This window comes from Lissotriton vulgaris, chromosome 9, assembly GCF_964263255.1.
Source record: "Lissotriton vulgaris chromosome 9, aLisVul1.2, whole genome shotgun sequence".
In the NCBI taxonomy this organism is placed as follows: Eukaryota; Metazoa; Chordata; class Amphibia; order Caudata; family Salamandridae; genus Lissotriton; species Lissotriton vulgaris.
Genome location: NC_141697.1, coordinates 243460670 through 243474019, shown reverse-complemented (window position 1 = coordinate 243474019; position 13350 = coordinate 243460670). Strand labels below are relative to the sequence as shown.

The following is a 13350-nucleotide window of genomic DNA, read 5'->3' as shown; positions in this document are numbered from 1 at the left end:
TGTATTTCAGGGGCTTTTAAAGCTTTAGGAATGTTTCTACAGACTATCACTAAGCTAGGGTGTGATTGCATCAGAGGTTTCAATAATGGTCTCGGCAGGTGAGCACTGTACATCATAACTGTAGACTTGGGTCGCTGGAAGTGAAATAATTCACAGTAATCCTGAGTAGCACATCCTGCCATGCTGTACTGTATTGCAGCTTCACCGGGTATGGAGCCTGATCCAGAGAAGCGGATGCAGGTGGTATGCTCCCCGGTGCACTGAACTTCTCCAGGTGATGTGCAGGCGTCCAAGGACTGGTCAGTGTAGCAATCTTTACATTTTTATCCATTGGGGTCTTGTCTACAGCAGGCACTTCCATATCTTCTGTGTTGCAGAAGTCGGAGTCACAGCATATTCTACTGACCCAGTACAACATCAACGAGTTTCGAAGGTAGAACTCTCTTCCACAGACGGCTTGTTTAAGAGCATCCAGACAGTCCTTGAATGCAGTTAGAACAATATTACTCTCAACTGTGATGCTCCAGCCCTTAGACGCAGTGACTGACATCAGGAGAGCATTGTTTGAAGATACCTGAGCAGCAGCACACAGACTCGTTCGACTCTCCCAGGAGGGGGTTAATTCACAGAGCTGACCGCTTCAGCTGCAGTGGGAGGCAAGGAATCCCCTCTGCTAAAACCGAAAGCGTGTCTGTTTGTTTTCGGTTTTAGCAGAGGGGATTCCTTGCCTCGCACTGCTGTGAAAGCAGTCAGCTCTGTGAATTAACCCCCTCCTGGGAGAGTTAACAATACAAAAGAACGGGCACCTCGTGCCCCGTCGATCTCCCCTCCCCCAAGAAGACTAGCACGGACAGAGTGAACAAAAGTCAGGTTTTAGAGTGGAGTGCGCGCCCCCCTGGAATGGTGTCGAGCCCCCCCAGGGGGGCGCGCCCCACAGATTGAAGAACACTGCCTAGGGACTGTCTCTCCAGACACCTGGCATCTAATCTGGAAGTCAATGGTAACCTATAAAAGCAACCCCTTCTCTTTCCCAAACAAAGTACTGGCTCCTACGTATGGCATTCTGGACCCCTGCACAACTTCACAAGCTGTCCCTTGGATAGAACTCAACATGCTGAAATGTAATTAGGCCAATGGTGACTTCCCCACCTACTTTTTATTACTGTAGAGCTATTTCACCCTTCTGGGATCGCATATTCAATTTTAGCAACACTATTTGGGGTTCAGCTGAAAAAGGACCTTTTTCCCCTAATACAGGATTCCTAGATCCACAACTCAAGTCACATAGTAATAGTCTTCTGGGAGATTATTATTAGGGCTCACAGTTTTCAGTTTTTACCAATTTTTATAGGTAAATACAGACCGAAAACCATGCGTTTCTTTTTTGTATTTCTTTTTAAAAGCAAAAAAACACTGAAAATGGTGCTATTGTGAAAGACTGTCTCTCATGAATTGCAGGCAACAATTGAGCACATAGACATCATGGGGAGTTTGAAAAAAACAGGATGAGATTTCAGGCATATAATATATATTGTATATACCTGTAATTTATAGCATAATGCTAATAGGTACCTGTGAGTGTAGTGTTTTGTTATATGTAGCTGCTTCATTTGCTAAAACGACACAGGCATCCAAGTATGAGTGCACGTCCAAGAGTTAAATAAATGTGGAAATATACTGCTCCATTTATAGTCAAAAAGAAAAAGTGGAGGTGTGGCTCAATGATTAGAGCGGCAGACCCTGATGTAGAGGTCTAGCCCGGGACCAGGGTTCAATTCCCCGCCTCGGCGGGTCTTGGGCTCAAAAATTCCACTGACCTGATAATTCTCGCCTCAGTGCCTATTCCAATCATGGAGTCCCACTCTGCAACTCTGGGCAATAGCTTGCTTAATCTCCACAAGGATGCCTGGCCTCCACCTTGGGGGTGCCCAGGAGTGGACGTCTCACAGGGAAAGCCAGGATGGGTTCCACAGCGGTATTCGTACAAGCGCCTTGAGAACCTTGCGGGTGAGTAGTGCGCTATACAAGTATCAATTTACATTTATATTTAGATAAATACAGACGGAAATGTGAAAAAAATAAATACCATTAAACCGGAAGCCCTAATTATTATCTGCGGCCTGTAAGTCTGTTCTTGCTAACTGGAAGAACATGGCTGCTAACTTGTTACGATCCTGGTTGAATTGGGCTATGTACTTAGGGGGGATGTGGAGGGGGGGGGGGGGGGTTGACAACATTGCTCTTCAAAACTCCTGGAAACCCCATAAGACCTCAGTTTGGAAGACACAACAACTATTTTGCCACTACCAAATCTCCATAAGTACCCTAACATGTTATTAACTGACTTTTAACAACTACCCGTTCTGAAATCCGTACATATATTTCGCCAGAATGTTGCCGTCTTAAAAAGCCTATGCGTTAATAGTATGTACTATGTGATATATACTTCAAAAATATGTACTCTACGGAATATGTACTTGCACCATGTATTTTACTAGGTATGTTATGCCTATATCGCAGGTTTGTCATGCCCGCTACTGCAACCCTCTTGTGACCGCTTCTCCTTAAGTTTTATTTTACATTAGGTCTTGCTTTTACTTGTTGTATGATTTACCTCTTTTGTTTCTTTATAGTTGTTTACTGTCTATCAACGAATCCTACATATGAGATTTGTTCACTGTACCTGCACACCTGGTCATGCATTTACATCACTGTTTTCTTTTGTTACTTTTGCATGAAAACCAATAATGTCCTTTGAAATCAGAAAGAAATCTAGGCACAACAACAGATTTCATATCCACCCTTCTAGTGCAAACAAATGCATTTTTCAAATCATTTAATGCCTGAGTCGAGTTTTCCTTTGCCTACATTTCCCTCACTTCACCATTGTCTTAGTGCTTTCCCACCTTGACTACGCCAACACCTTATCTTGGTGCCTCTGCTAACCAAATGTGCAAGGTACAGTCTCCAAAGCAGAACTTCCAGATATCTCCTCAATCTACCTACATAAACTCACACTTCACCAGCCTTCGAATCCTCCTACAGACAGCCAGTGGCAACCACACCCCAATTAAAGCACTGTGCATAGTACTTCGATTAACCCACAGCAACTAAAAACTCTTCCCTCGATATAACCTCTGGACCAATGGCCAAACAAGCTCACTATGTACTCCAGTGGCCTCACTCCCGACCTTCCCTCAAAACGTCTTGCAGAAGGAGGGGCCTAGCTTAGTCAGTGAGAATCAGGGGGGTGCAAATCATAAATGTTCCCGACTAAAAAACAGTATGCCAAAGGGTGGAGGGATGACCAAGGTTTAGGATACACTGTAATGCTGATTTACAGTAGGTGGGCCCCTGTCTAAGTTTGTGATGAAAACAAAAATGTCAACAAGTTAAAACCTTTTAGTCAAACAAGGACAAACAAAACCATAGAAGACCCAACTCAAGCCCCCAGACCCAACTCTCAAGCCAATCATGCATTTATTTGGGGGGTGTCAAACCCCAAACAACCCCCTGAAGCTAAAGCAAGCAGTAGCTCTTTCAATGTTCAGATGACCATGCCTGGAACCAGATTCCTACAAGAATATGAATTGACAATCACATACAATTTTGTACTCTGCTAAAAACCTAGATCATTTCATTTACACAACTGCATGATACAGCAGGTATAAGCAGGGCCATTGGAATTATGCGATTTTGCAGGTGCAGCGTTTCTGTATAATTATAGATTTGCCGACGTTGCCACCCAATTCATCTGTTGCATAATCTGTAGATTTCAACAAAAATAAAATTGTTTCCAGCTCAAAGTCAGAAGATAAATCAAAAGTAACTGAATATGCAGCAAACTATGTTGCAGCTCAGTGGAAGGACCTTTTTAAAGGTCACCTTTCTGTTGCCTATTTCTGTATGAGGGTGTTAGAACTAATGACGTGAATTACTTGCCCAAATAGTATAACACATTTATAAAACTGCCGAAAAACTGAGGCAATATCAATAAAAGAAGTGCGACATTGTTTGCCTCCTCCTGACACACAATTTAGTCAAGCCTGACGCATGATTTAGTCAACGCTGCCGCATAATTCCAGTGTCCCCGGGCACCTGCGTGCCTCATGCAATACCTGTATATAGGCCACGGAGAGCTATATAATCTCTAACAACAACACAGAGGAAACACCTGAGTTAACAAGGGCACCTTTGAGTCTCACCTTCCATGTGCTCTCTTTCGGCCACATATGAATCATACACTTCCTGCTCGACGTAGTTGAGGTATCCCTCCTTCCTCGCAAATTTACACACAAAATCCTCTGCATAGAGGCAGTTGATGAGAAAGCAGGCTTTGATGACGTCCTCGTCGCCGCCGGGCTCCTGCTGCACCAGCGCCAGGTTGCAGCCGGGGGTCTTGCAGCACTCCCTGACGCAGTCCCTGCCGCGGTGCAGGGCGGGGTACGACGACAGGTAGGTGGTCCCGTTGATGACCGAGTCGTCCAGGTCCAGCGCGAAGCCCGTGATGCCCTTGGTGAACTTGTTGAGACAGGTTTCCCCGAAGGACTCCTGAGCCCGGGCCGGGGAGGGGAGGAGGCAGGACAGCGCGGCTAGGATGAGGGGCACCATGGCGCTCAGCTCTCCCTGGAAGTAGGGGGGTCCGGGTACTGTCAAGAAGGAAGCTGACGCTGAAATATGGCACTTTTGGAACAGACGCCCCCCACCTGCGAAAAAGTAAACTCTTCCGGTCCCGACTGTGAGATGCTCGCTGACCCAAATGTGTTAATGGGTTCGGTCTCTGGTGCCAGGTGCGTCTTCTCCGTCACTTGACTCACTCACTCCAGAGCGACCCGCGGAGCCCGGTCTGTTCTTCTGTTTCGGTGTTTTTTCTCCTTTGCAACCTCGAGTCCCCGCTGCGAGGAGTTCCGAGCCCCGCCGCAACCGTGAAACACCGGAGGGTTGCCTTCGGTCCCCGCTCGGGAGGTTTCGGACGAAACTGCGTCTGGTGGCGCAGGGTGTTTCCTCTGCCGTGCGCTCTATGATCACCTGTAACCCCTCCCCTCAGGTGTCTCCGGCAGAGGCACCGGGGCAGGAAGTGAAACCCAACTCCTTGCAGGAGGCAGGCACCTCAAGACTCCACACGCAGGCGTGAATCATGTGTCATGAGGCAGAGGGAAGGGATGGCTCGCCGAGTCCTGTCTGGGTGTACCCGACGCGCATCCTCGCCAAGGAACTGAAAGGGACATCGGCTGGGCTTTAGCGGAAGCGCGGTGGACCACAATCAACAAAGCGGAAAGCCTTCATCTTGCTACATACTTCCAGCAGCTCTCCCGGTTTTGTGCTAAACTAGTTCTCTGTCCAAGCCATGGTAGCGGTTAGTTGTGGCCTCGTGTTCAAGGGGGTTTAGGTTCCGCAAACCCTCTCACTCAGTAAGCCAGAGGGTCTACAGGGGCTAAAACCCTTTTTCAAATGTGTTAAACTAATTTAAGTATTTTTCCAAATCACCAATACTTTCCGAACACTTAAATGACTTTAGGACCCCATACCGAATCAGTATTTGGAAAGAGAGCATATTAAATAAAGTTGTACCGTACAATTACTGATTCCGTATGAACTGTATTAATAATGTTTTGCAATTGAAATCCGCTCACATTCATATTTCAGCAACTCAAAGGAGGTGGTAACCCATTTGCAAACAGGAAGGAGTCCACCCCCCAATGGACCTCTTTACCCTTTGTGCATTATTGACAAAACATTTTTAGGAGTAGGCAGTGGTCCAAAAGATTATAAAACTTTTTTTTTAAGCTGGTTTTCTTTAAAATCTTGAACAGTGTCGTTTCTAACAGTAGAGTGAACCATACATTCCAAACAAGTAATAAGCATACGACTGGGGTCTCCCCATATTGTTTATAGGGATTCTATCCCCATTTAACTTTCATATAAACAATGGGGTCAAATGGTGATTTTAAAAACCACAAACTTCAACATATATTTACTAAAATAACTGTATATTTTATAATTATAGAGGGGAATGTTATCCAGTTTTTTTTATTTTTTTATTTTTTTTTTATTTATAACTTTATTTCGGCCGTTTTGGCCATAAAAGTCATGTACATACATAAAGATCATCATTAATATAACAGTATTTAAAATTGAAAAAAAAGTGTTATACGGGCATGGAATAGTTTTCACAGTTCATTTTTGCATGGAAAATCACGCATTATATTTCATTTCGAAGATTTAAAAAAGTTTAGTTAAAAAGATATCACAAATACAAGGGTTAGATAAACATATACACCTTTCCAACTCAAAGACAATATCCTTGTTTTTTACGGATTATGTAAACAGAGTATAGAAATTTACTTATGCTAAATACGATAAACTGTGTTGAGTTGCTTTTCATGATCCTAAAAGCTATTGAACAGGACCTAGTCCCCAGAAGGTTACACATTGGTTTCAACCATTTCTTTCTCGGTTTCGCATATGCGCTACAAACAAAGAGCATGTGAACCTCATTCTCGGAACAGTCAGTGGAGCACATAGGGCAACTATTAGTTTTAACAGACAAGGCCCCCAGTCTTTTTTGTGCCCATCTTTCAGTATTGTAATTCAGCATAAGTGACCCATATCTGAACTTTAGGAAAAGGGTTTTTGCAATGGGTGGCTCTATCTCGTCCAGGAATGGTTCGAAATAAGGCTCGTCTTTAAATAGTAGAAAAGCCTGGACTGCGGAACCAACACTAACTCCATCCACTAGCTTCCCACTTATATGATTCCAGAATGCTCGCTTAACTACCAGTTTAGAAAAGGTAGGCATTTTATCTGGAGTCTCCCACATTGAGTGTAGGCCCAAGAGTATAAGCCATTTTTTAATGTGCACTAGCCAGTGCAGGGAGTTAAAGGAATCAAGCATCATCAGTTCTTCCAGGCCATATCTATAATCTATCAGTTCAGGTGTAGTCCAAAGCCTAACCCAAAATAGTAATGGCCTTAAGATAGTTAGATGATCTGTTCTCCTAAAGTTTAAGTCAAGTTGGAGTGGTAAAAGAGGTGTACTAATAGGAACCCTAACGGAGGCCCGCATGAATTTGTTATCCATAACTTGGAAGCTATTCTTTGCCCATGGGCCCCATATTTCTGCTCCATATAATACAGCAGATTGTATTTTAAATTTAAAAAGTTCTAAAACCGGGGTTACACTCTTGCTTGTACTAGAATTCATTTTGCTTAAAATTGGTTTGACATTTTGGGCATATGTTATTTTACTTTTCTCAATTTGGGGTTTCCAGCTTTGTTTGGAATCGAGTACAACACCCAAATAAGAAAAGTTATCCACAGTATCTAGTTTTTGGCTGTTTAAGGTCAAAAACCCTCTATTTGGCATACTGGGATTTAGTGACATGCATTTCGTTTTATTTGCATTGATTTCCAAGCCCTTTGTCTGGCAGTAGCAGCTGAAGGAGTTAAGGAGTGCCTGGAGACCCTTTTTAGGTCTCGCCTGTTGTCGATGCGCATGCGCATCGAGCAAAGCGAGACTATTGCGAGTTATCCACACTTTATCTGCACTGCAAGGAATCGTGGCGATTCCTTGCAGTGCCCGTGAGTTTTAAGGTCAATGCGCATGCGCATTAAGCTTATGCGCATGCGCATTGACCTTAAAAGTCACGGGCGCGTGCACGTCCGTCTCCTAACAACACACACACACCCTCCCCCCCGCTCCGCCCCCTCCCGCAGTGTCGCATTTCTCTTTCTCCTCCCCCTCCCCTCTCTCCCCTCCGTCTCGTTTCACACACACCCTCTCCCCCGCTCCCCCCCCTCCCCGCCAACACCGCCTCGCGAGCTCGTCATTCCAAACCCGCCCTCCCCCGCCTGACCCCGAGCCTAGTTTATCCTCTTGTTCCCATTCCCTTCATCTCTGTCACTTTCTCTCTGTTGTATATGCGTTTCTCTTCATGGGAAGCCACTGTCCCCCTCATCGCATGTCACTCTCTCCTCTGAGATGCTTCCTCTCCCGGTCTTTTTCCCCTCTCTCGCTATTGTTTGTTTCCCTGTGTGGTGTCATCCTCCCTCTCTGCCCCCTCCCTTCCTTTTCGTTGTGTATCTGTTTCTACTGCGGTTTCAGCCTCACATCCCGCCCTGGCTCAGATGTCTCTCTCTGCAGCTGGCTCGCAGGCCCTGCTGGTGCCTGACCTCCTTCCGTGCCTGGGAGCAGCCCAGCCCCGCTGGCTCCAGGGGGAGATTCCAGTCTGATGGCTCAGGGCGGGCCACACCAGCAGTGTGTGCTTCTGCCTGCCCTTCCCAGAAGAGGCGAGCCCTGGCTCCCACGCGGCCTGACGCTCTCCCTTCGACACCCTAAGCCATGACTGTCAGCCACATGCACACCTACATTCAGACCCTACAATCACAGCACTAACACCGACCCCTCTGCCCCCCCCCCCCCCCCCCGGCACTCACGCCCAGCATTCATCTCCCTGCAACCTACCAACCACACATATCCTTGCTCATTTCTCCTCCCCCCTCCCCTCTCTTCCGTGTCGCACCTCTCCCCTCTCCGCCCCCTCCCCGCTCCGCCCCCTCCCCTTCCCTCCGTGTCGCATTTTTCACTCTTGAATCCTTCCTCCCCTCCTATCGCTCCTTCAATCCAAACACCCCCCTTCCTCATCGGCTTTCTTTTATCCCTGAGAGAATACTTTTAAATAGGCCCCTGCTGGGCATTTTTCCCATTCCCTTCATCTCTGTCACTTTCTCTCTGTTGTATATGCGTTTCTCTTCATGGGAAGCCACTGTCCCCCTCATCGCATGTCACTCTCTCCTCTGAGATGCTTCCTCTCCCGGTCTTTTTCCCCTCTCTCGCTATTGTTTGTTTCCCTGTGTGGTGTCATCCTCCCTCTCTGCCCCCTCCCTTCCTTTTCGTTGTGTATCTGTTTCTACTGCGGTTTCAGCCTCACATCCCGCCCTGGCTCAGATGTCTCTCTCTGCAGCTGGCTCGCAGGCCCTGCTGGTGCCTGACCTCCTTCCGTGCCTGGGAGCAGCCCAGCCCCGCTGGCTCCAGGGGGAGATTCCAGTCTGATGGCTCAGGGCGGGCCGCTCCTGCGGCTCTGGAGAGACACCAGCAGTGTGTGCTTCTGCCTGCCCTTCCCAGAAGAGGCGAGCCCTGGCTCCCACGCGGCCTGACGCTCTCCCTTCGACACCCTAAGCCATGACTGTCGGCCACATGCACACCTACATTCAGACCCTACAATCACAGCACTAACACCGACCCCTCTGCCCCCCCCCCCCCGGCACTCACGCCCAGCATTCATCTCCCTGCAACCTACCAACCACACATATCCTTGCTACTAAATCCACAAAACGTATACTCATACTGCTGGCACCTGCCCAAATAACCACTGCCGCCCACATAACACCCACACACTCCTAGCATGAACACCCATGCACTTAGGACAATCTCACCCACACACCCCACTGCATTGACATTCTAGCTCATGCCCCTTCATCCACTTCCCTGATACTCGCACCTAGCAATGACTACATTGTGGCATCCTGCCCACTCCTAGCGAGCACACTACAATATGCATCCGCCCCCTCACTCTCTCTGCCCACCCTCAACGCCTCACCCTCACTCACCCTCACCCTCACTCTCACTCACCCTCACTCTCACACACCCTCACTCTCACCCTCACCCTCACTCTCACTCACCCTCAACACCTCACCCTCAACGCCTCACCCTCAACGCCTCACCCTCACTCACCCTCACCCTCACTCACCCTCACCCTCACTCACCCTCACTCTCACTCACCCTCACTCACCCTCACCCTCACTCACCCTCACCCTCAACACCTCACCCTCAACACCTCACCCTCAACACCTCACCCTCACTCACCCTCACCCTCACTCACCCTCACCCTCACTCTCACTCACCCTCACCCTCACTCACCCTCACCCTCACTCACCCTCACCCTCACTCACCCTCACTCACCCTCACCCACCCTCACTCACCCTCACTCTCACTCTCACTCACCCTCACTCTCACTCACCCTCACTCACCCCCTCACTCACCCTCACTCTCACTCATCCTCACTCACCCTCAACCCCTCACCCTCACTCACCCTCAACCCCTCACCCTCACTCACCCTCACCTTCACTCACCCTCAACCCCTCACCCTCACTCACCCTCAACGCCTCACCCTCAATCACCCTCAACCCCTCACCCTCACCCACCTTCACTCACCCTCACCCTCACTCACCCTCACCCTCACCCTCACTCACCCTCACCCTCACTCACCCTCACTCACACTCACCCTCACTCACCCTCACCCACCCTCAACCCCTCATCCTCACTCACCCTCAACCCCTCACCCTCACTCACCCTCAACCCCTCACCCTCACTCACCCCCACTCACCCTCAACCCCTCACCCTCACTCACCCTCAACCCCTCACCCTCAACCCCTCACCCTCAATCCCTCACCCTCACCCACACTCACCCACACTCACCCTCACTCACCCTCACACTCACCCACCCTCACTCACCCTCACCCTCACTCACACTCACCCTCACTCACCCTCAACCCCTCTCACCCTCAACCCCTCACCCACCCTCAACCCCTCACCCTCACTCACCCTCAACCCCTCACCCTCAACCCCTCACTCACCCTCACTCACCCTCAACCCCTCAGCCTCACCCTCACTCACCCTCAACCCCTCACCCTCACTCACCCTCACTCACCCTCAACCTCATGCTAAAGATTTACAAAAAAACCCATAAACAATTCTAAAAGCACTAACTCTAATGCTGCGAGACCTATTGCATTTCTAATGCTTGTTTGTTTGGGATATGAGTATAGTATCATCTGCAAAGAGCAGCGCAGGCACCCTTACACCATTGAGCTGCGGCGAATCATTGACACAAGCATTTAAATAGTCAGGGACATCATTAATAAACAGGGAAAATAAAGTAGGGGCCAGGACACACCCCTGGCGAACCCCACGTTCAATGGGAATGTTGCGAGTCAGCTCACCATTAGGGCCCCACCTGATATTCGCAAAGTTATCAGCATGTAGCTCAACTATTTGGGCTAGGAGGCGTCCCGGCAACCCAAGTTCTTGCAGGGTTTTCCAAAGTAAGCTGCGTGGGACTAAGTCAAAAGCAGCCCTCAGGTCAACGAAGGCTACATACAAATGACCTTTTTTCAGCTGGACATATTTCCAAATCAAACAGCAAAAACGAAAAATTTGGTCTGTTGTGCTGGTCTTACTCCGGAAGCCAGCCTGGAATTTGGAAATTATATTCGTAGCTTCAAGCCAGTCGTTGATTCTGAATAATAGATGTTTGGAATATAATTTTTGAAGTGTGTCCATCAGACTGATTGGTCTGTAGTTGGAGGGTGTCATTCTATCCCCCTTTTTAAATATTAGTACAACCTCCGCTGCCCGCCAACTGTCAGGAAAGTTACAGTTTGAGGATAGGGCGTTAAACAAACGATTCAGGTAGGGGGCCCAGACGTCAACTTCATGCTTGTAAAGATCCCCCGGTATTCTGTCCGGACCAGGGGCTTTAGAATTTTTAAGATCATTGATCGCCTTTACTGTCTCTTCCAAAGTGAAGTTGAGCGGTTCAATCGGGGGAGGGGATCTTAAGCTCCATTGGCTATCACTGTCGTATTGTTTGTAAAGGTTTGTAAAGTGAGATACCCAGGTCATCTCATCCAGGAATACGTCTTTCACGGCTCTCCCAGCATGACCCCCATTGGCCACTAGTCTCCAGAAGCCAACATTGTCGTTGGTTTTTGCGGCAGATAACATTTCGGCCCAAATTGATTCCTCCCAAAGTTTTTTAGATGTTTCCAATGTACGTTTATATTCCACCCTTGCAGCTTTTACTTCTTCTTTGGACTTGTTTTTAATGGCAAACAGTAGATTTGATTTGGCAGTTCTACACGAGTGGTCATACCATAACTTTCCGTGGTTGGCCACTCTTTGGTTTTGCTGCTTCTTTCTCGGCATTTTTGATAAAAGCATTTTTAATTCAGAAAAGAAGGTTTTGTGTAGATCAATAAAATGTTCAAAGTGTTCCGGTAGGAAGGCATAGTCAGCTACATGTGCAAATGATTGTTCAAAAAGAGAGTAAACCAGTGCTAAGGCATTACCATCTGCCAGAACACGTGGCCATCTCACTGCACGCCTGTTATTGCTTATGTGGACGTCCTCACATAAGGTGACTTCGGTGGATTCAGTTGTGATTAAAGTGATATCACTAACCATACTCTTGTTGATGTAAAGTTCCAAGGGGTAGTGATCACTTTCCCCCCTACTTACTACTTTCAAATCTATCATAAAATGCCAAATACTAAGAGAAACAAGTACAAAGTCTAAATTGCTTTTAGCTTTAGAGAAGGTTGGTTGTTTTTGCAGGTCAGATGGGAGTCGGCCGTTGCCTGCTCTAAGGCCGTGATCTGCGGAAAGTCTTAGAAGTTGGCTGGCCAGTGTCGAATATTTAACAAATTTGGTGGTTTCGAGCTGGGGGATGTTGTAGGCTGAGTCCTCATCTTCGAACACTTCGGAAATGCCCAGAACAGGTTCAAAGTTACAATTTAGGTCTCCTCCTAAGATGACCGGGATGTCTCCAATTACGTTTTTAAACAGGAGCTCCAGGGCCTCAAGTGTTGTTGATACCTTCGAGTGGCTGGTCGGTCTATTATAGACATTGACAATGTACCATTCATTGCCACACGATGGAGTGGCCCTTAGGGCTAGAATATCCAGAGAACCTGTATCCACAATTTCAACCTGCATGGCTAGGGTGATTTTTAGCCAGATTAATAGACCCCCTGATGGTCTTCCTCTGTCAGACTGAACTGCCTTAGTGCCATAAGTTTTGTAACCTACCCGGTGAGGAACTTCTAAGGCCCAGGTTTCTTGTAGTAGACAAATATCACAGGTGTCAATGTAATTTGCCCACTCAGGGTCTTTTAGGTTCTTATAAACACCTGCAATGTTCCACGACAGGATAAGTAGGCAAGGGTCAGTACTCTGAGTGACAGGGGGGGGATTGACTACGCACTGATTACGCCGAATGCCTACTTGCAGTTTTGTTATGTCTTTCTCTGCAACCTTTACTTTTTCTCTAGCTGCAGGAGTTACCCTCCCATCCCGACCACCCTCAGCTGTGCAACAGCGTATATTTCTAGCCCTATAAAGTGGTCCCGTTTTCTGTGGAGCTGGGTTAGACTTGTGCAGCATATTCCTATTGGGCTGTTTGTCATCATGGAAGTGTGCGACATTTTTAGGTTTGGGATAGCCTTTGCCCAATCTACAAAAACCATCATATAATTCGTGGATGCAGTCAGGCATAGTGGCAAGTCAATCCA

The 13350-nt window shown here is 47.6% G+C and overlaps 1 protein-coding gene and 1 pseudogene across 1 annotated transcript in view; both read right to left on the bottom strand.

Moving 5' to 3' along the window:
* The window catches only part of SPINT1 (serine peptidase inhibitor, Kunitz type 1), a 262840-nt gene extending 257623 nt beyond the window's left edge, over nucleotides 1–5217 (bottom strand). Inside the window, exon 1 of the mRNA XM_086937424.1 lies at nucleotides 4206–5217. Within this exon, the coding sequence (XP_086793550.1) occupies nucleotides 4206–4611 (406 nt within the window). The 5' untranslated portion in view covers nucleotides 4612–5217. The remainder of the gene's footprint in view (nucleotides 1–4205) is intronic.
* Nucleotides 55–2529, bottom strand: LOC147689922 (phospholipase A2 inhibitor and Ly6/PLAUR domain-containing protein-like; annotated as a pseudogene).
* Nucleotides 5218–13350: the final 8133 nt, after the last annotated feature.